Here is a 22,715-nt window from a genome sequence, read left to right on the forward strand (position 1 = left end):
AGCTAGTGTGGGTCAGGGCAGTGAATTGTCGCCCAGTATTTGGGGCAGGAGGAGGGGGGGGGGGGGGGGGGACACTGGGGGAGGAGTGATGGGATTCATCTGAGAGCTAGCATGGACTCGATGGGCTGAATGACAGGACCAGTAAAGAATTCTAGGAATGTGGGGGAGAGGGGAGAAATAGGTGAGTCCGGATGGGGCATAAGGGGGAGGGGAAGAAATGGGGGGGTTTGTGGTGGAGAAGGGGGAGGGGGGGAATTGTTAGAGGCTATCTGATGTTAGAGAAGTCAATGTTCATACCGCTGGGGTGTAAACTGCCCAAGCGAAATATGAGGTGCTGTTCCTCCAATTTTTGCTGGGCCTCACTCTGACAATGGAGGAGGCCCAGGACAGAAAGGTCAGATTGGGAATGGGAGGGGGAGTTGAAGTGCTGAGCAACCGGGAGATCAGGTAGGTTAAGGCGGACTGAGCGGAGGTGTTCAGCGACATGATCGCCGAGCCTGCGCTTGGTCTCGCCGATGTACAGGAGTTGACACCTGGAACAGCGGATACAGTAGATGAGGTTGGAGGAGGTGCAAGTGAACCACTGCCTCACCTGGAAAGACTGTTTGGGTCCTTGGATTGAGTCGAGGGGGGAGGTAAAGGGACAGGTGTTGCATCTCCTGTGGTTGCAGGGGAAAGTACCTGGGGAGGGGGTGGTTTGGGTGGGAAGGGACGAGTTGACCAGGGAGTTGCGGAGGGAACGGTCTCTGCGGAAAGCAGAAAGGGGCGGAGATGGGAAGATGTGGCCAGTAGTGGGATCCCGGTGGAGGTGGTGAAAGTGTTGGAGGATTATGTGCTGTATGTGACGGCTGATGGGGTGGAGGGTGAGGACAAGGGGGACTCTGTCCTTGTTATGAATGTGGGGGAGGGGGAGCAAGAGCTGAGCTGCGGGGTATCGAGGAGATCCCAGTGAGAGCCACATCTGTAATGGAAGAGGGGAACCCCCGTTCCCTAAAGAATGAGGACATCTCCGATGCCCTGGTGTGGAACACCTCATCCTGGGCGCAGATGTGGTGTAGACGGAGGAATTGGGAGTAGGGGTTAGAGTCTTTACAGGAAGCAGGGTGGGAAGAAGTGTAGTCTAGATAGCTGTGGGAGTCAGTGGGTTTTTAAATAGATGTGTAAGACAGAACTGCAGGTGCTGGTTTAAATCGAAGATAGACCCTTCTTCAGACAAATAGATGAGAGTCGAATGTCTATCTCCTGTGATGGAGACAGAGATCGTGAAAGGGGAGAGAGGTGTTAGAGATAGTGTCCATGATTATGTTGGTAGCGTTAAGTGTAGATGGAGCCAGTGGGCCGAGGCTGGTTTGTGTGATGGTCTAGGCTGTGTCAAGATTCCAGTGTGTGATTGTGAAATGTACTGACAACGGCTCTGTAAAATTCTTACTTGCAATAAGAAGGAACTGCAGATGCTGGTTTATACCAAAGATAGACACAAAGTGCTGGAGTAACTCAGCGGGTCAGGCAGCATCTGTGGAGAACATGGATAGGTGACGTTTCACAGAGTGCTGGAGTAACTCAGCGGGTGCAGCAGCATCTATGGAGCTAAGGAAATAGGTAACGTTTCGGGTCGAAACCCTTCCGGGTTTCGGCCCGAAACGTTGCCTATTTCCAGAAGGGTTTTGGCCCGAAACGTTACCTATTTCCTTAGCTCCATAGATGTTGCTGCACCATAACTCAGCGGGTCAGGCAGCATCTGTGGAGAACATGGATAGGTGACGTTTCACAGAGTGCTGGAGTAACTCAGCGGGACAAGCATGGATAGTTCTCCACAGATGCTGCCTGACCCGCTGAGTTACTCCAGCACTCTGTATCTATCTTTGCAAAGAGCTATGAGGTGCTGTCCATGCACACGGCCTCACTCTGGCAATGGAGGAGGCCCACAGGACTTCCTGAATAGTTTAGTTTAGTGATACAGCGCGGAAACAGACCCTTCGGCCCACCAAGTCCGTGCCGACTAGCGATCACTCCGCACACTAACACTATCCTACACACACGATGGCAAAATCACAATTTTACCAAACCAGTTAGCCGACAAACCTGCACGTCTTTGGAGTGTGGGAGGAAACCGGAGCACCCGGAGAAACCCCACGCAGGTCACGGGGAGAACGTGCAAACTCCGTACAGACAGCACCCGTAGTCAGGATGGAACCCGGGTCTCTGGCGCTGTGAGGCAGCAGCTCTACCCGCTGCACCACCGTGCCGGCCTGCATGGTGATTGTGAAGCAAGCATGTTTCTGTCTGTCTGACTGTCGACTCACCTGAGCTGGAAGCAGGTACTGTCCCCTCCTCCCCCCTCTACTCACTCCTCCCTTTCATGAATGTGACTGTCATATAATGGATCAAAGGTCTAGGTTCATTCAACCGAAGGCACTTGATTTAGAAATGCCAGCGCCAGTCCTTAACCATTTGGGAACAGCTCCGTCAAAGACCGCAAGAAATCGCAGCAAATTGTAGACGCAGCCCAGACCATCACACAAACCAACCTCCCTTCCATCGCCTCCATCTACACCTCACGCTGCCTCCGCAAGGCCAGCAGCATCATCAAGGACCAGTCTCACCCCGGTCACTCCCTCTTCTCCCCTCTCCCATCGGGCAAGAGGTACAGAAGTGTGAAAACCAACGCACACCTCCAGATTCAGGGACAGTTTCTTCCCGGCTGTTATCAGGCAACTGAACCGTCCTCTCACCAACTAGAGAGCGGTCCTGACCTCCCATCCACCTCATTGGTGGCCCTCGGACTGTCCTTGATCGGTTGAGAAGAGGGTGGGGTGCAGCTGGTGGGGGTCCGTGATGAGAGATACCACTGCTGGAGACAGCGGCTGGTGTTGATGATGTCGATGGTGGGGAGGGCTGTCCCCGTGATGGTCCGGGCTGAGTCCACCGCTCCCCACCGCCTCTTGCCATCCTGTGTGTTGGAATTACCGAACCAGTCAGTGATGCGACCAGTCTGGCTACTTTCCACTCGACATGGCAGCGGGTAGAGCTGCTGCCTCACAGCGCCAGAGACCCGGGTTCCATCCTGACTACGTGTGCTGTCTGTACGGAGTTTGTACGTTCTCCCTGTGACCTGCGTGGGTTTTCTCCGGGTGCTCCGGTTTCCTCCCACACCCCAAAGACGTGCAGATTTGTAGGTTAATTGTCTTGGTGTAAATGTAAATTGTCCCCCAGTGTGTGTAGGATAGTGTTAGTGTGCGGGGATCGCTGGTCGGCATGGACTCGATGGGCCGAAGGGCCTGTTTCCGCGCTGTGTCAGTAAACTACAAATATAAGTTTGTTGAGTATTCAGTGAGATGCAGAATCTCCTTAAACCTCTAAGTGCAGGCATTTTATGGACCTTCCAGATGGTTCCATCTCCACGCTGGGCCTAGCAAAGGTGGTCTGAGATCCCATCGCCCAGGAATGTGAGGACTATCTCCACTGCATCACACAGACCAGATGCCACACTGCCACAGAAAAGCAGCCAACATAATCAAAGACTTGTCCCTGTCCCACCCCGGTCATTCCTTCTTCTCCCCACTCCCGTCCGGCAGAAGGAACAGAAGCTTGAGAGCGCGCACCGCCAGACTCAGGAACAGCTTCTTCCCCTCTGTGATCAGGCTTCTGAACGGCCCTTCCATAAGCCAGGGTACTGTCCTATTCACCTCTACCCCATTGCGGACATTGGACTTTGTCTCTGGAACTGATGCGCTACGATGCCTGGATGTGGAGAGGATGTTTCCACTAGTGGGAGAGTCTAGGACCAAAGGACACAGCCTCAGAATGAAAAGGACGTTTCTTCAGAAAGATGAGGAGAAATTTTTTTAGTCAGAGGGTGGTGAATCTGTGGAATTCTTTGCCAAGTAAACACTGTTTGCCATTGGGTTTTTTTTATGGTGGAGATTGATAGATTTTCTATTAGTGCGGGTGTCAGGGGTTATGGGGAGAAGGCAGGAGAATGGGGTTAGGAGGGAGAGATAGATCAGCCTGGGCACTATAGCCAGTCCCTGGGCAAACGAGCTGACCTGGGCGCTACAGCCAGTCCCGGGTCACGCAGGTGACCTGCGACTAGCTCCAACACCTGGGTCACAAAACATGGTGGAGACAAGTCCCCCTATAACTTTCCCAACGTTGACTGGAATCATCTTTTAATTTTATTACAGGTTCAAAGAATAACTAATACATTCTAAGGAAATTTCAAATATAAAATAACAATACATAAAAGCAGTTATCAAAGCAAAACATTAGTATTAGTATTAGACATTATTGGTCTGAAGAAGTCTCGACCCGAAACGTCACCCATTCCTTCTCTCCAGAGATGCTGCCTGACCCCGCTGAGTTACTCCAGCATTTTGTGTCTGTCTTAGATCAGCCATGATTGAATATCGGAGTAGACTTGAATGGCCTAATTCTGAGTTATGAATTTATGAACAAGTTTAAACAGCGGGATTGGAATGAATCTGGAGGGACCATAATCCTGTGATACTTGTGTGACCACAGTGTGGGGACTGTTCCTGCAGGATCTTGTTACCCGCAGGGAAACAGAATGTGTGGGGCTTGGAGCAGAAGGTGACTAATGGTTTGAGGCCAGGGTAGACACTCCGTTTCTCCCACAGGTGGGTCAATGACTAGACTGAGAGACCTGCAGGATCTTGTTACCGCAGGGAAACAGAATGTTGTGGGGCTTGGAGCAGAAGGTGACGTAATGGTTTAGAGGCAGAGACAGGGTAGACACTCAGAACCTTTCTCCCACAGGTGGAAATGTCAATGACTAGACTAGAGGCGAGAGAGACAAAGTTTGAAGGTGTTGTGTGTCTTTATACACAGAGGGTGGTGGGTGCGTGGAACGCGCTGCCAGGGGTGGGGGTGGAGGTGGAGGCAGATACCATAGTGGTGTTTAAGAGGCTTATAGACAGGTACATGGACATGCAGGGATATGCATCACATGCAGACAGAGGAGATTGGTTTAACTTGGTATCAAGTTCAGCACGGACATTGTGGGCTGAAGGGCCTGTTCCTGTGCTGTACTGTCTGTGTGCTTTGCTTGGGGGGGGGGGGGGGAGGGGGGGGGGGGGGGGGGGGGGGAGAGCGTGCAAGGCTCATCCCTCAATGTCTGTCAGCAGCTTTAGACTTTAGAGGCACAGCACAGAAACAGACCCTTCGGCCCAACGGGTCCATGCCGGCCAGCGATCCCCGCACACTGGTTTAACTTGGTGTCCTACACACTAGGGACAATACTCTATAATTACAGAAGCCAATCAAACATTGAAATATAGAAAATAGGTGCAGGAGGAGGGCATTTGGCCCTTCGAGCCAGCACCGCCATTGATTGTGATCATGGCTGATCGTCCCCAATCAATAACCCGTGCCTGCCTTCTCCCCATATCCCTTAATTCCACCAGCCCCTAGAGCTCTATCTAACTCTCTCTTAAATCCATCCAACCTACAAACCCGCACGTCTTTGGTGTTTAGGAGGAAACCAGAGCACCCGGAGAAAACCCACGCAGGTCACGGGGAGAACGTGCAAACTCCGTACAGACAGCGCCCGTAGTCGGGATGGAAGCCGGGTCTCTGGCGCTGTGAGGCAGCAGCTCTACCCGCTGCGCCACCGTGACGCCCGTGGGGATATTGGGTGAGAGGCGGAGACAGGGTAGACAGTCAGAACCTTTCTCACACGGGTGGAAATGTCAATGACTAGAGGACATTGTTTTGAGGTGAGGGGCAAATGTTTAAAGGAGATGTGTGGGGCAAGTTTTTATACACGGAGGGTGGTGGGTGCCTGGAACACGCTGCCAGGGGTGGTGCTGAACGCAGATATGATGGTGGCGTTTACGAGGCTTATAGATTGTCACATGGAGGGTTTAGTTTCGTCTCGTGTACCGAGGTACAGTGAAAAGCTTTTGTTTGCGTGCTAACCAGTCAAAGAAAAACTATACATGATCACAATCAAGTCGTCTGCAGAGACAGGAGAAAGAATAGCATCTGGTGAAACACATGCAGGGGATGGACACACAGAGTCACAGAGTGATACAGTGTGCAAACAGGCCCTTCGGCCCAACTTGCCCACACCGACCAACATGTCCCAGCTACACTAGTCCCAATTGCCTGCGCTTGGTCCACATCCCTCCAAACCTGTCCTATCCATGTACCTGTGTCACATGGAATGTTTAGATTTAGATCCCTTAAAACGTTGGGATAGTCCCAGCCTCAACTACCTCCTCTGGCAGCTTGTTCCATACACCCACCACCCTCTATGTGAAAAAGTTACCCCTGAGATTCCTATTCAATCTTTTCCCCTTCACCTTGAACCTGTGCCCTCTGGTCCTCGATTCCCCTACTCTGGGCAAGAGAATCTACCCGATCTATTCCTCTCATGATTTTGTACACCTCTATAAGATCTCCCCTCATCCTCCTGCGCTCCATGGAATAGAGACCCAGCCTACTCAACCTCTCCCTGTATCTCACACCCTCTAGTCCTGGCAACATCCTCGTAAATCTTCCCTGAATCCTTTCAAGCTTGACAATATCTTCCCTATAACACAGTGCCCGGAACTGATTCCTCTCGTGATGGATCACGTGCAGGCAGAGGAGATTATTTGGGCCGAAGGGCCTGTTTCCGTGCTGTATCTCTAAAGTTTAAAGCAGCTGATAGACATTGAGGTATGACCCTTTCACCCCCGCTTCACGCAACAGTACAGTACAGGAACAGGCCCTTCAGCCCACAATGTCCGTGATATACGTGACACCGTTAAAAAAACGTGCCCCGCAAGTCCAAAATAGACGGTGATTACGCCAGGCAGACGGAATGTGTGATGCGGAGATCCTCACTGCATGTCCCAGCCGGGCATCACGGTGCCGCAGCGGGTAGAGCTGCTGCCTCACAGCGCCAGAGACCCGGGTTCCATCCTGACTACGGGTCCTGTCTGTACGGAGTTTGCACGTTCTCCCCAGCGGGACCTGCGTGGGTTTTCTCCGGGTGCTCCGGTTTCCTCCCACACTCCAAAAGACGTGCGGATTTGTAGGTTAATTGGCTTCGGTAAAATTGTAAATTGTAACTAGTGTGTGTGTGGGAGAGTGTGAGTGTGCAGGAAGGAACTGCAGATGCTGGTTTAAACCAAAGATAGACACAAAATGCTGGAGTAACTCAGCGGGACAGGCAGCATCTCTGGAGAGAATGAGGGATGTGAGACAAAGGGAGCTGAGGGAATGCTCTGTGTTCTGTTTCACAGAGACATGGCTCACCCCCAGCTCCCCAGACTCAGTGGTCCAGCCTGAAGGGTTCTCCATCCACCATATGGACCGTACACTGGCATCTGGGAAAGGGAGAGGAGGGGGCGTCTGCCTCATGGTCAACTCTGCGTGGTGTTCCGACGTAGCAGTCCTGTCCAACTCCTGCTCTCCACACCTGGAACATCTGGCGGTGAAGTGTAGCAATGTTACAAAATTTTGAGATTTTAAAAATCAAGTCTGCAATTTATCCCATCAGATAAAGCATAACAATAAGTTTAATTTGACACCAAATTCACTTTCATATCTCAAGTATTAAAAAAGATATGGCCATTTTCATACTCGGAAATTAGCATCTTGTTCCCTATTGATTTTCAATGGACATTACAAAAAAGCTGTGATCTTGGATAGTCAAAAGCCCATTTCTTAAGGAAAGATTAACATTTTTAAATAGCCTAAGTGTCCAAAGATTATTCACAAATAATTCACAATATAACATGATTTTTATATCTAATTTACATTAATTTATAGGCCAAATGGAAGGAATTTAGTGTTCAATTGCTGTAAATAAATGCCCATTTAAATCGGCTTTCTAGTGGGTTCATGTGGAACGCGCTGGTTTAGAACGTTGATATCGCGCTGGATTAGTGCCCTCAAATGCCGAGAAAAATACTGCGGGATATAAAAAGCCCAAAATGAACTACTCGCTATAGATAACTTGATATACAGGGTTATATATATGCCCCATTTAATGTAAAAATAAGGTACATACCTTTAATTGTTTGCTTTATAAAACCCTGGGGCTGCGAGAGGTTGCGGAATCAGACAGTAATTTAAAAACTATTAGAACTATATTATCGAGGCCTATAAAACTAATAATACCTTTTGCGACCGGGTCTTGCAGCGATTTTTCGTTAATGATTTACTAGGCTGAACATGTGCGATTAGTACAGCCTAGTAAAAATCGCGTTTTAAACCCGCCCCCTCCAAACAGCGCCAAAATCGCGGACATGGCTGAGGGCAGATTCCTAATGACGATTCAGGTAGGTTCTGTAACATACCTATGAAGTGTCGTCCCTTCTACCTCCCGAGAGAATTCACCTCCGTTATCCTGACCTACAGGCAGCAATTGAAGATCGCACCCCCAGAGGTGAGGACAGTACAGAGCTGGTCGGAGGGGTGGGACAGAGGAACAAACTCCAGGACTGTTTGGAGTCTGTAGACTGGGCAATGTTCAAGGACTGGGCAACGGACTTGAACGAATACGCCACAGTCGTTACAGACTTCATAAAGAAATGTGTGGAGGACTGCATCCCTACAAAAACCTTTCGAGTGTTTCCCAATCAGAAACCTTGGATGAACTTTGAGATCCGCACTCTTCTAAAGTCCAGACACAGGGCATTCATGTCCGATGATACAGTGGCCTACATGAAGTCCAGATACGACCTTGGTAAGGCCCTCAAAAAGGCCAAAAGGGACTTCTGCTCCAAACTGGAGGATGAGAGATGTTCGGCAGCTGTGGCGGGGCCTGAATGCAATCACCTCCTGCAAGGCAAAACCAGGAGGCAGCTCGAATGTCGGCGAAACATCACTCCCTGACGAGCTCAATGCGTTTTATGCACGCTTTGATAGGGAGAATACTGATGTGCCTTCCCGATCCCCCATTCGCTGTGATGGAATTTCAGTCTGTCACAGAGGCCAACGTCAGGAAATCCTTCAGAGGGGTGAACCCCCGAAAAGTGCCTGGACCTGATGATATACCCAGTTGTGTTCTAAAAACCTGTGCGGACCAACTGGAGTTTTTACGGACATTTTCAACCTCTCACTTCTGAAGTCTGAGGTTCCCACCTGCTTTAAAAGGGCATCAATTATACCGGTGCCCAAGAAGAGTAAGGTGACGTGCCTCAATGACTATCGACCAGTGGCACTAACGCCGGTGGTGATGAAGTGCTTTGAGAGGTTGATCATGGAGCAAATCAACTCCTACCTCGACAAAAACCTGGACCCACTGCAGTTCGCTTACCGTCACAACAGATCAACGGTGGATGCGATCTCACTGGCCCTCCACTCCGCTCTGGACCACTTGGACAACAAAAACTCATATGTCAGGCTGTTATTCATCGATTACAGCTCGGCATTCAACACAGTCATCCCCTCCAAGCTGGTTACCAAACTCGCAGAACTGGGTCTCTGCTCATCCCTCTGCAATTGGATCCTCGACTTCCTCATTCACAGGCCAGTCTGTTCGTATTGGTGGAAATGTGTCAGCCTCGCTAACAATCAGCACGGGAGCACCTCAAGGCTGTGTGCTCCGCCCCCTGCTGTACTCACTCTATACTCATGACTGCGTAGCCAACCACAGTGCGAACTCCATCATCAAGTTCTCTGACGACACCACTGTTGTGGGGCGTATCACTGATGGGGATGAGTCAGAGTATAGAAGTGAGATCGAGCAACTGTCCATATGGTGCCAGCACAATAACCTGGCCCTCAACACCAACAAAACCAGGGAACTGATTGTGGACTTTGGAAGGAGTAGGATAGGGACTCATAGACGGCCTGAAGCAGCGTCTACGGCATGTGGGCTGCACACACTTTCCCCTGTTACATGTACTGCGGATGAAGCACGGAGAATTATTCTTACCTAAATGATCGATCTCTTCGATAGTCATCATTCTCCCGTGCCTTTACTATTTATATTTAATCATTATCATTTTATAATTTTTGTCTGGGTAGGCAGTGCCTACCTTGCCTTCCCTGACAGCACGTGCCTGAGTCAAACAGGCCCTTCAGCCCAGCACGTCCATGCCGACCCACATGCCCCATCTACACTAGTCCCATGTGGCCCCTAGTGAGACCACACCTGGAGTATTGTGTGCAGTTTTGGTCCCCTAATTTGAGGAAGGACATTCTTGCTATTGAGGGAGTACAGCGTAGGTTTACAAGGTTAATTCCCAGGATGGTGGGACTGTCATATGCTGAGAGAATGGAGCGGCTGGGCTTGTATACTCTGGAGTTTAGAAGGATGAGAGGGAATCTTATTGAAACATATAAGATTATTAAGGGTTTGGACACGCTAGAGGCAGGAAACATGTTCCCGATGTTGGGGGAGTCCAGAACCAGGGGCCACAGTTTAAGAATAAGGGGTAGGCCATTTAGAACAGAGACGAGGAAACACTTTTTCACAGAAAGTTGTGAGTCTGTGGAATTCTCTGCCTCAGAGGGCGGTGGAGGCCGGTTCTCTGGATACTTTCAAGAGAGAGCTAGATAGGGCTCTTAAAGATAGCGGAGTCAGGGGATATGGGGATATGACAGGAACGGGGTACTGGTTGGGGATGATCAGCCATGATCACATTGAATGGTGGTGCTGGCTCGAAGGGCCGAATGGCCTACTCCTGCACCTATTGTCTATTGACAGAGAGAGGTTGGACAGTTATTATGGAGAGCTGTACTGGGCAGTTCTCTGTTCTACTTCCCACTCCCCATCGCACAAGCTTTTCACCTAATATCAAATATATTTCAGTTTAGTTTAGTTTATTGTGACGTGTACCGAGGTACAGTGAAAAGCTTTTGCTAACCAGTCAGCGGAAAGACAATACATGATTACAATCGAGCCGTCCACAGTGTACAGATACAGGATAAAGGGAATAACGTTTAGTGCAAGGTAAAGTCAGCAAAATCCAATCAAGGATAGTCCGAGGGTCTCCAATGAGGTGGATGGAAGGTCAGGACCGCTCTCTAGTTGGTGAGAGGACGGTTCAGTTGCCTGATAACAGCCGGGAAGAAACTGTCCCTGAATCTGGAGGTGTGCATTCATTTTCACACTTCTGTGCCTCTTGCCCGATGGGAGAGGGGAGAAGAGGGAGTGACCTGGGTGAGACTGGTCCTTGATGATGCTGCTGGCCTTGCCGAGGCAGCGTGAGGTGTAGATGGAGGCGATGGAAGGGAGGTTGGTTTGTGTGATGGTCTGGGCTGCGTCCACAATCCACTACCATTCTGCTCTGGCCTTTGAAGCATGAGGCGTGGCTTAGTTGCTTCAGGAACTGCAGTACTCGCTGATACAGGGAGTGAAAGTTGCAGGGTCGGGTGTGACGTGGCTGGTGTGGCCCAGCGCAGGGAGGGAGGGAGGGAACGTTGTACCGACGGTGACGAGGTTGGAGGTTCCAGGAATCGCCCCTCCCGTTGCTGGTGGGCCCTGTGTGTCAATGTGCGAGTGAGCGATGCCTTGTATCCTGAGGTGGTTTGAACGTAAGAATGAGGATGCAACAGGTTTAACATTCTCACACAATCAACAGATATTGTTGTCATTTTAGGATCCAGGAGGGAGATTTGAAGAGAATGTAAATGAGGCTGGTCTTGACACCAATAATGCTGCTTCTGACGGGATGATTAATTACTGATTCTACTCCTCACATGTTGAGCTAGTGTTGCCAACAGTCCCGTAGTATTAGCCGGGACATCCCGTATATTGGGCTAAATCGGTTTGTCCCGTACGGGACCGCCCTTGTCCCGTATTTGACCGCTACTACTCGGGTCGAGGGAACTGTCGGGTCAGAGCGCAGCGTCCGGCTCACACCTCACCCGTCCCGACGTAGTGCAGCCCATGGAGTGCAGCAGCAGCAGCGCCTCGCCCGTGGCCCCGTCGGTCGGTCGGCAGCCCGGCCAGCTGTCCGACCTTCGGACCATCGCTGACCGCCATGTGTGACTGTGATCATACGTGTATCTTGAGGTCTATCACTAATGTTTTAGTTTAGAGATACAACGCAGAAACAGGCCCTTCGGCCCACCGGGTCCATGCCGACCAGCGATCCCCGCACACTAACACTATGATGCACGGAGTTTGTACTCATCTCCCATCCTAGAAGTGAAAGTTCCAGTATTAGTCCAGTCTATCCAGCAAACTTGAAGGGGTTAGCCAGCACTAATTGCAAAATAATGTATTCTATTGCAGTACATTCCAGAATGATCCATACTAAAAGTCCTAAATAAATCCTGGCGTGGGAAATTGGTGTAACTTGCATTAGAGAAAATTCATATTTCATAATTTATTTAATAAAGTCTGGAAGGTGGCAAGTTGTCTAACTGGTAGCAGTGGTATTTCATGGTTCAGTCCAGAAATAGCCTTCATTAGCATTCAAACAACCTTCAATAGCCTTTGAATGCATTTTAACTTCACTATAATTATAGCATTCAAGAAATTGTCATCAAATATTTCGGACTACTCTCTGTACATGCATTGTTCGGGTGTGAAACAACATCAAGAGTTTATGGTGCAGGCAAAGCACAAGCCCTAGAGCAAGTCCGGAACAATGTTGATTTCCAGCAAGTTTGCCGACCTGTTTAAAATAGACAATAGGTGCAGGAGTAGGCCATTCAGCCCTTCCAGCCAGCACCGCCATTCAATGTAATCGTGGCTGATCATCCCCAATCAGTACCCCGTTCCTGCCTTCTCCCCATATCCTCTGACTCCGCTATCTTTAAGAGCCCTATCTAGCTCTCTCTTGACAGTATCCAGAGAACCGGCCTCCACCGCCCTCTGAGGCAGAGAATTCCACAGACTCACCACTCTCTGTGAGAAAAACTGTTTCCTCATCTCTGTTCTAAATGGCTTACCCCTTATTCTTAAACTGTGGCCCCTGGACTCCCCCAACATCGGGAACATGTTTCCAGCCTCTAGCGTGTCCAAACCCTTAATCATTTATATGTTTCAATAAGATCTCCTCTCATCCTTCTAAACTCCAGAGTGTACAAGCCCAGCGGCTCCATAGTCTCAGCATATGACAGTCCCGCCATCCTGGGAATTAATCTACAAAAGAGGGAGCAGCAAGAGAACGATATCACTGATGCAGGAGAGAAAGGCCCTAGTCTACATCTTGACTGGCAAGAAGGGCGAAGGTATAGATGCTCTGGGGTACAAGTGTCTCTGTGAGGAGGTGGGACAGAGGAACACATCGTGGAGCGTCAGACATTGCCGCCAACATCTGCTGCTACATGGCATCATAGGCTGCCAGTGTACTTTCACATGAAGATCTGGATAGGGACGACAGGACAATTGAAACCAGAAGAATGGGGATGGGAGATCACTGAAGGTCAATTCATGCCAGTGCCGTGCCCGTGCCATTGCCGTGCCAGTGCCATTGCCGTGCCAGTGCCATTGCCAGTGCCATTGCCAGTGCCGTGCCAGTGCCAGGGCCATTGCCAGTGCCGTGCCAGTGCCAGGGCCAGTGCCGTGCCAGGGCCAGTGCCGTGCCAGGGCCAGTGCCGTGCCATTGCCCCGTGCCAGTGCCAGTGCCAGGGCCAGGGCCAGTCCCGTGCCAGGGCCATTGCCGTGCCAGGGCCAGTGCCGCCGTGCCAGTGCCAGTGCCAGGGCCAGGGCCAGTCCCGTGCCAGTGCCATGCCATTGCCGTGCCAGTGCCAGTGCCAGGCATGACATTCTTTCAATTTAAATCGGAATTCCAATTTTTTTCTTTTCCTAACAATGAATGAGATTTTTCAATTTTTTGTTCCCGGTTTTGACACAGTTTAGTTGGCAAGATGGTAAAATAAATGGGTGAGGGAAGGAGAGTGAGTGGAGGTACTGGTCTAGAGGCGGGCAAGCTTGTGATTCATGATGGGGGGATTTGTTCCCCCCAATAGCGGGGGGGGGGGGGGGGATGGGGGACACACACACACACGCGTGAGGCCGTGGGGGGAGGGAACACAACAACGCTCTTTGGCAGCTGCAGAGATCAGCCCGTGGCGCCGTGCTAGCTGTGACCGCGCCCGTCTGTTTAGGGAACCGGAGCGCGAGCGGGTGAGACTCGAGGCCACGAACAGGAGCGCGGGCTCAGGGTGACTGGGACACACGGAAAGCTGAGGCGGGGGTGATGGCTGAGGGGTGTTGATTCCCCCCCCCCCCCCATAACCAGTTTCTATTTTCTCTGTTTGAAAAGCTAAATCCTCTTGTGTGCCAGTTGCACATGGAAAGATTGAAAAGACTAGGCTTGTATTCACTGGGGTTTAGAGGGATGAGGGGATATCTTATAGAAACATATAAAATTATAAAAGGACTGGACAAGCTAGATGCAGGAAAAATGTTCCCAATGTTGGGCGAGTCCAGAACCAGGGACCACAGTCTTAGAATAAAGGGGAGGTCATTTAAGACTGAGGTGAGAAAAAACGTTTTCAACCAGAAAGTTGTGAATTTGTGGAATTCCCTGCCACAGAGGGTGGTGGAGGCCAAGTCACTGGATGGATTTAAGAGAGAGTTAGATAGAGCTCATGGGGCAAGTGGAGTCAAGGGATATGGGGAGATGGCAGGCACGGGTTATTGATTGGGGACGATCAGCCATGATCACAATGACTGGCTGGAAGGGCCGAATGTCCTCCTCCTGCACCTATTGTCTATGTTTCTATGGGCCCTCGATCCCCCCCCGATCGCCCTGTTCTTTACGTGTTGTGTCTGCCTTCACTCAGGCCCTGGAGAAACTACGGCCTTACCTCTGTGACAAGGTGCTTGCCGAGCGGCACTTTGACTTGCTGCGTGCCAAGAAGATCCTGTCCAAGGAGGACACGGAGGAGATCTCTCACGTGGTGGGGACTAGACGCAAGGCCGGGAAGCTCCTGGACCACCTGATGGAGAACCCCAAGGGCCTGGACACGCTGGTCGCCTCCATCCGGCGGGAAGGCACGCAGAACTTCCTGGTGCAGAAAATCACCGATGAGGTGCAGAGAATTAAAAATGACAAGCTCTTCCAGAAAGGTAAAAGTCGCCGACGCTTTGCTGGGGATAGTTTTAGTTCAGGCCCTTTGGCCCATCGAGTCCGTGCCGACCAGCGATCCCTGCACACTAACACTATCCTACACACACTGGGGACAATTTACAATTACACCAAGCCAATTAACCTACAAACCCGCACGCCTTTGGAGTTTGGGAGGAAACCGGAGCACCCGGAGAAAACCCACGCAGGTCACGGGGAGAACGTGCAAACTCCGTACAGACGGCACCGGTAGTCAGGATGGAACCCGGGTCTCTGGCGCTGTGAGGCAGCAGCTGTACCCGCTGCGCCACCGTGCCGCTCGCTAGGAGGACCCTCTTGCGATGGGCCAAAGGGCCTCCTTAGTTTAGTTTGGGAAGCGATGAAGATGATATGACAAGGCTGTGAAGATTGTCCACATACTGTCCAATAAAGCATTTGATGAGGTCGTTAGTGATAGGAGCAGAATTAGGCCATTTGCCCCATCTAGTCTACTCCGCCATTCAATCATGGCTGATCAATCTCTCCCTCCTAACCCCATTCTCCTGCCTTTTCCCCATAACCTCTGACACCTGCACTAATCAAGAATCTATCAATCTCTGCCTTAAAAATATCCACTGACTTGTGGCCTCCACAGCCGTCTGTGGCAAAGAATTCCACAGATTCACCACCCTGTGGCTAAAGAAATTCCTCCTCATCTCCTTCCTAAAGGAACATCCTTTAATTCTGAGGCTGTGCCCTCTGGTCCTAGACTCTCCCACTAGTGGAAACATTCTCTCCACATCCACCGTATCCAGGCCGCCCACTATTCTGTACGTTTCAATGAGGTCTTTTATGGTCGACTTGTCGATAAGAGCTCAGACAGTAAAGGATACAAGATTGGCTTGGTGGGAAAGTGGGATAACATGGAACTAGTGTGAACGGGTGATTGGTGGGCGGCGCGGACTCGCTGGGATGAAGGTCCTGTGTCCACACGGGACCGAGAAATTAGACTAATCTCGAGCCCTGGTGTGACTTGCCGTGATCCATGGAGTCTGATCACATGTTGTATGTCTGCGTGCCGTGTTGTCTGACCGACTGTTGTATGACCATGTCCCGTGTCGTATGACTGTGTGCCGTGTCGTATGAAATCCGGAGGACTGGGAGAAGTTTACAACTCAACAGAGGAGGACAAAGGGGGTAATTAAGAGGGATAAAAAGAGCATGAAAGAAAACTTGCTGGGAATATAAAAACTGACTCTAAAAGCTTCTTTAGATATGTAAAAAGGAAGATATTAGTGAAGATAGAGACAGGTGAATTTATAATGTGAAACAAGGAAATGGCAGAACCGTTAAACAAGTACTTTGGTTCTGTCTTCACTAAGGAAGGCACAAACAATCTCCCAGAAATACTAGGGGACCGAGGATCTAGTGGGAGGGAGGAACTGATGGGAATCCACATTAGTCAGGAGATGGTGTTGGGTAAACTGTTGGGACTGAAGGCAGATAAATCCCCAGGGCCTGATGGTCTGCGTCCCAGAGCACTCAAGGAGGTGGCACTAGAAATTGTGGATGCATTGGTGATCATTTTCCAATGTCCTCTCGACTCTGGATCAGTTCCTGTGGACTTGAGGGTAGCCAATGTAACCCCACTTTTTAAGAAAGGGGGGAGAGAGAAAACTGGGAATTATAGACCAGTTTGCCCTACATCGGTGGTGGAGAAGATGCTGGAGTCGATTATTAAAGATGTTATAGCAGTGCATTTGGAAAGCAGTGATGGGATCGGTCAAAGTCAGCATGGATTTATGAAGGGAAATCATGCTCGACTAATCTTCTGGAATTTTTTGAGGATGTAACAAGTACAATGGATAAGGGAGAGCCAGTGGATGTGGTGTATCTGGATGTTCAAAAAGCCTTTGACAAGGCCTCACACAAGAGATTAGTGTGCAAAATTAGAGCACATGGTATTGTGGGTAGGGTATTGACATGGATAGAGAACTGGTTGGCAGACAGGAAGCAAAGAGTAGGGATTAACGGGTCTTTTTGTGAATGGCAGGCAGTGACTAGTGGGGTGCAGCAAGGCTCGGTGCTGGGACCCAGTTTTTTACAATATATATTAACGAGTTAGACGAGGGAAATTAAATGTGATATCTCTAAGTTTGCGGAAGACACAAAGCTGGGTGGCAGTGTGAGCTGCGAAGAGGATGCTATGAGGCTGCAGGGTGACTTGGACAGGTTGGGTGAGTGGGCAAATAGATGCATGGTAGATGCAGTATAATGAGGATAAATGTGAGGTTATCCACTTTGGTGGCAAGAACAGGAAGGCAGATTATTATCTGAATGGTGTCAGATTAGGAGAAGGGGAGGTGCAACGAGACCTGGGTGTGCTTGTACATCAGTCACTGAAAGTAAGCATGTAGGTACAGCAGGCAGTGAAGAAAGCCAATGGTATGTTGGCCCCCATTGCGAGAGGATTTGAGTTTAGGAGCAAGGAGGTCCTACTGCAGTTGTACAGGGCCCTGGTGAGACCACACCTGGAGTATTGTGTGCGGTTTTGGTCCCCTAATTTGAGGAAGGACATTATTGCTATTGAGGGAGTGCAGCGTAGGTTCACCAGGTTAATTCCCAGGATGTGGGACTGTCATATGTTGATAGAATGGGTCGACTGGGCATGTATACACTGGAATTTAGAAGGATGAGAGGGAATCTTATAGAAACATATTTAATTCTTATGGGATTGGATAGGCTAGATGCAGGAAAAATGTTCCCGATGTTGGGGGAGTTCAGAACCAGGGGGTCACCGTTTAAGAATAAGGGGTAGATCATTTAGGACTGAGATGAGGAAAAACGTTTTCACCCAGAGAGTTGTGAATCTGTGGAATTCTCTGCCACAGAGGGCAGTGGAGGCCAATTCACTGGATGTTTTCAAGAGAGAGTTAGATTTAGATCTTAGGGCTAAAGGAATCAAGGGATATGGGGAGAAGGCAGGAACGGGGTACTGATTGTGGATGATCAGCCATGATCATATTGAATGGCGGTGCTGGCTGGAAGGGCTAAATGGCCTACTCCTGCACCTATTTGCCTATGTTTCTATGTATGACCATATGCCGTGTTGTATGACCGTGTGCCTCTCTCCCGTGTGCAGGCGTGTTCTCGGACAGCGGGGATTTGTCGGACGAAGCCTCCAAAACCAACAACTTGTCGCAATTCTCCTCGACAGAGTCCAACACCTCCAAGGGCAAGGGGGCCAACATCCTCTTTCACCCAGAGGGCGAGTTTAGCCCCCTCCCCTCTGCCTGTCCCAGCTACTGCCCCCTCCCCTCTGCCCCCTCTCCCAGCCACTGCTCCCTCCCCTCTGCCTGTCCCAGCTACTGCCCCCTCCCCTCCAGCCTCTCACTGGTCAAGCTCACTGTGGCCACTCTGCCCACCACCACGTCACTGCCCAGGCCGGGCGACCCTGGTGCTCCACCCCTCCCCCCTGACCTCCAGCCCCCCCCCACCGGACCCCCCCACACCACGACCGACTCCGAATTCCTGCCCCTCCGATCGCGCTCCCCTTGACCCCTCCCCTCTGACCTCTCCCCCAACGACCCTGGGGTCGTGTGAGTGGGGAGGGGCTGAAACGTCCCGGAATCACTGGTCCCGCACTGACCCCTAAACCTCTCCCCTCCCCCCCCCACTCACCGGGGTACCGTTACCCAGGGGCCATTACCCAGGGGCCACACAGGTTCAACGTCCACCACACCAAGTTAAGACACCGGGAAATACACGGGCTAGATCATGGAGCAACACAGGTGTACACATGAATACATACACGCACATACACGTGAATATGCTCATGCACACTGACACACATGTGCACACATATATGAACACAGACACATGCTGACACACGCACACGCATACATGAACACACGCGCACATACATTCGCTGACATGCGCGCATACGCATTAACGCATGCGCACACACACGCACAGACAAGCGTGTGAACACTCACTCTTGCACACAGACACACACTCGATCACACTCACTCACAGACACTCTCACACACACACACACACACATATTCGGTGCTGGAGGAACTCGGTGGGTCAGGCAGCATCCGTGGAGGGAATGGCTGGGCGGCGTTTTGAGTCGGGACCCTTCCTCAGTCTTGCCCGCCTGTGAGGGTCATTCCCCACACAGTGGGAGAGGGCAGTGACATCCACATGTCCGAAGCTCAGCTCTACCCTGGACAAGCCAGCTCTCCCGACCATTACCCTCCCCGAAACACCCCCTCCCCCAACACTGTGGTGCAGCGGGTAGAGCTGCTGCCTCACAGCGCTGGAGACCCGGGTTCCATCCTGACTACGGGTGCTGTCTGTACAGAGTTTGCACGTTCTCCCCGTGACCGAGTGGGTTTCCTCCCACACTCCAAAGACGTGCGGGATTGTAGGCTAATCGGCCGGCTGTAAATTGTCCCCAGTGTGTAGGGAGTGGATGAGAAAGTGGGTTTGTGCAAAAATGGAGTCACAGAGACATACAGCGTGGAAACAGGAAACAGCGTGTACCTCAGTACACTTCACAATAAACTAAACTAAACTCAGATGTCCCGTCTACACTAGTCCCTCCTGCCTGCGTTTGACCCATATCCCTCCAAACTTGTCCTATCCATGTACCTTTTTAAATGTTGTATTTTTTTCAATTTCTTTTAAGACTTTTCATGATCCAAATTTCCTTAATCTGTATCTGATGTGTGTTCATCCAACCACCTCGAAAAAATATGTGTGAAGTCTGGCATGTACGTTTGGTGTAACTTGTTTGAACCTGTTTGGGTCTGGGACAGGGATTGAATGTGTTCAGTTTAAGTCTCTGCGATGACATTTTTGTTTTCAGTTTAGTTTAGAGATACAGCCCTTCGGCCCACCGAGTCTGTACCGACCAGCGATCCCCGCACACTAACACTATCCTACACACACTAGGGACAATCTATATTTACACCAGGGCAAATAACCTACAAACATGTACGTCTTTGGAGTGTGGGAGGAAACCGAAGAACTCTTGAGAAAATCCGCGCAGGTCACGGGGAGAACGTACAAACTCCGTACAGACAGCACCCGTAGTCGGGATCGAACCTGGGTCTCCGGCGCTGTAAGACGTGCGTGTTGGTAGGTTAATCGGCTCCTGTAACATTTTTAATTGTCCCTAGTGTGTAGGATACTGTTAGTGTAAGCGGTGATCGCTGGTCAGCACGGACTCAGCGGGCCGAAGGGCCTGTTTCCAAGCTGGATATGTAAAGTCTAAAGACTGGGGCTTTGGTGAGTTTAAACAGAGAGTGAAAACTGGGTGGGTTTGAAGGAAACTGTGAACAGAACGATGGTAGAATTGCTGCCTCAGATCCAGACCCAGGTTAGATTCCGGCCACGGGTGCTGTCTGTGCAGAGTTTTTATGTTCTCCCTGTGCCCTCCGAGATCTTTGGTTTCATCTTGGTATAAATGTTAAAAAAAATTGTCCCTAGTGGGTGTAGGATAGTGTTAATGTGCGGGTAATAGCTGGTCGGCACGGACTCTGTTTCCGCGCTGAATCTCTAAACTAAGCATTACTACTGTGCCTGATACTAAATGTTTGGGATTTGTGAAAGTTGTGCCTTTTATATAAACATTTGAATTGAGGAAATGGCATAATTTCTTGTCTAATATTTTGAGAGACGGCTTATCGTATTTCTGGCCACTTCACACATCAGAGATGTGCTTTAAATGCTCCACCTTGGCTCCTTCTAAATTCCATAGTCTCAAAACGCCACCCATTCCTTCTCTCCAGAGATGCTGCCTGTCCTGCTGAGTTACTCCAGCATTTTGTGTGTACACACTATGATTTTACTCTTGGTTTTACTCACCAAACAATCCCGGATCTAAGGGGGGAAAGTTGGGAACTGCTGTTTTTTGTAAATAATCAGTTCTGTAAAGAGAAGGCAGTTTTAGATTTTTGTAGAGTATACACCACTAAACGTTGATGAAACAACAACTTGTGGGTGTGTTGTGAGAGTGATGAATCATATAGAGAAGAGATACCTCAGGTTAATAGCAACTAGGAATTTATTGATTTGTATCAATCACACTACTCACCTGTGCTTGAGTGGTACCTTATCTGTAATCTTGATTAAAGAATGTGTCTGTGCCAAATGGTGATGGCTCACATTGGTTGAAATAAAAGTTTCTTTTTACTGATTTTAATTTCCTCATTCATTGTCTTTCTGCAGCATCTGAAGTTTACCTGACAACCATCGGGCTATTAAAGGAAAGGAGGGACATTAGTTTGGAGGATGTGGAATCGATATGGGTAGAGCTGCGAAACAATGCAGAGGGGCAGAAAATGCTAGTGGGAGTTGTGTACAGGCCACCTAACAGTAGTAGTGAAGTTGGAGATGGTATCAAACAGGAAATTAGAAATGCGTGCGACAAAGGCAAAACGGTTATAATGGGTGACTTCAATCTACATATAGATTGGGTGAATCAAATTGGCAGGGGTGCTGAGGAAGAGGATTTCTTGGAATGTATGCGGGATAGTTATCTAAATCAACATGTAGAGGAACCAACGAGAGAGCAGGCTATTATAGACTGGGTATTGAGTAATGAGGAAGGGTTAGTTAGCAGTCTTGTTGTACGTGCCCCCTTGGGCAAGAGTGACCATAATATGGTTGAGTTCTTCATTAGGATGGAGAGTGACATTGTTAATTCAGAAATAATGGCTCTGAACTTAAAGAAAGGTAACTTTGAGGGTATGAGACGTGAATTGGCCAAGATTGACTGGCAATTAATTCTAAAAGGGTTGACGGTGGATATGCAATGGAAGACATTTAAAGACTGTGTGCTCAGCCCTCTCCTCTACTCCCTCTTCACCCATGACTGCATCCCAAAGCACGGATCCAACGCCATTATTAAGTTTGCTGACGATACCACGGTAGTAGGACTGATCAGCGACAACGATGAGTCAGCCTACAGGGATGAGATCCAGCACCTGACCACCTGGTGTGCCGACAATAACCTCATCCTCAACTCCAAAAAGACGAAGGAGATTATTGTCGACTTCAGGCAGACCAGAGGAGGCAGTCATACCGCCATCCATATCAACGGGACTGAGGTGGAGCGCGTCTCCAGCTATAAATTCCTCGGAGTGCATATCTCGGAGGACTTGTCCTGGTCCCTCAACACCTCCAAGCTGATCAAAAAGGCACAGCAGCGCCTTTACTTCCTTAGGAGGCTCAAGAAAGCCCACCTGTCCCCCCAGATCCTGACCAACTTTTACCGCTGTACCATAGAGAGTATCCTGACCACCTGCTTCACGGTATGGTACAGCAGCTGCACTGCTGCGGACAGGAAAGCACTACAACGGGTGGTGAAAACCGCGCAGCACATCATCGGTGCCCCGCTCCCTGCCATGGATGCCCTCCACCGAAAACGGTGTCTGAGACGGGCTGGGAAGATCATCAAAGACCCCTCACACCCCAACCATGGACTGTTTGCCCTCCTCCCATCAGGGAGGCGGTACAGGAGCCTCAGGTCACGTACCAGCAGGATGAGGAAAAGCTTCTATAACAACACAATCACACTGCTGAACTCGGAGTCCCGACGATAGACTTCTCTGGTCCCTCCGTCCCCCTTTTGTTCAATCATTCTGTATTTCCTGATTATTCTGTATCTTCTCTCTTTCTATTTTTTTCTTGTCTTTTCTCTTTATGTACAACTACTACGGTCTGACGCAAAACTGCATT

At 50.0% G+C, this 22,715-nt stretch overlaps 1 protein-coding gene across 1 annotated transcript; it reads left to right on the forward strand.

Annotated features, from left to right (window-relative positions):
* Positions 1 to 8,311: 8,311 nt before the first annotated feature.
* On the forward strand, positions 8,312 to 21,172 carry bcl10 (BCL10 immune signaling adaptor). The gene is made up of 3 exons (XM_055630780.1): positions 8,312 to 8,398; positions 14,704 to 14,989; positions 18,109 to 21,172. Exons 1-3 carry the CDS (start codon positions 8,312 to 8,314, stop codon positions 18,522 to 18,524), a joined length of 789 nt encoding a protein of 262 aa, XP_055486755.1. The 3' UTR covers positions 18,525 to 21,172.
* The last annotated feature ends 1,543 nt before the right edge of the window (positions 21,173 to 22,715 follow it).

This window comes from Leucoraja erinacea, unplaced genomic scaffold, assembly GCF_028641065.1.
Source record: "Leucoraja erinacea ecotype New England unplaced genomic scaffold, Leri_hhj_1 Leri_52S, whole genome shotgun sequence".
In the NCBI taxonomy this organism is placed as follows: Eukaryota; Metazoa; Chordata; class Chondrichthyes; order Rajiformes; family Rajidae; genus Leucoraja; species Leucoraja erinaceus.

Bases quoted from the DNA above. Each gene is read 5' to 3' on its own strand.
- bcl10 (XM_055630780.1), top strand. From the start codon at position 8,312: ATGAAGTGTCGTCCCTTCTACCTCCCGAGAGAATTCACCTCCGTTATC. The intron at 8,399-14,703 runs GTGAGGACAGTA...GCCTTCACTCAG, and splicing joins TGAAGATCGCACCCCCAGAG to GCCCTGGAGAAACTACGGCC. The intron at 14,990-18,108 runs GTAAAAGTCGCC...TCCCGTGTGCAG, and splicing joins TGACAAGCTCTTCCAGAAAG to GCGTGTTCTCGGACAGCGGG.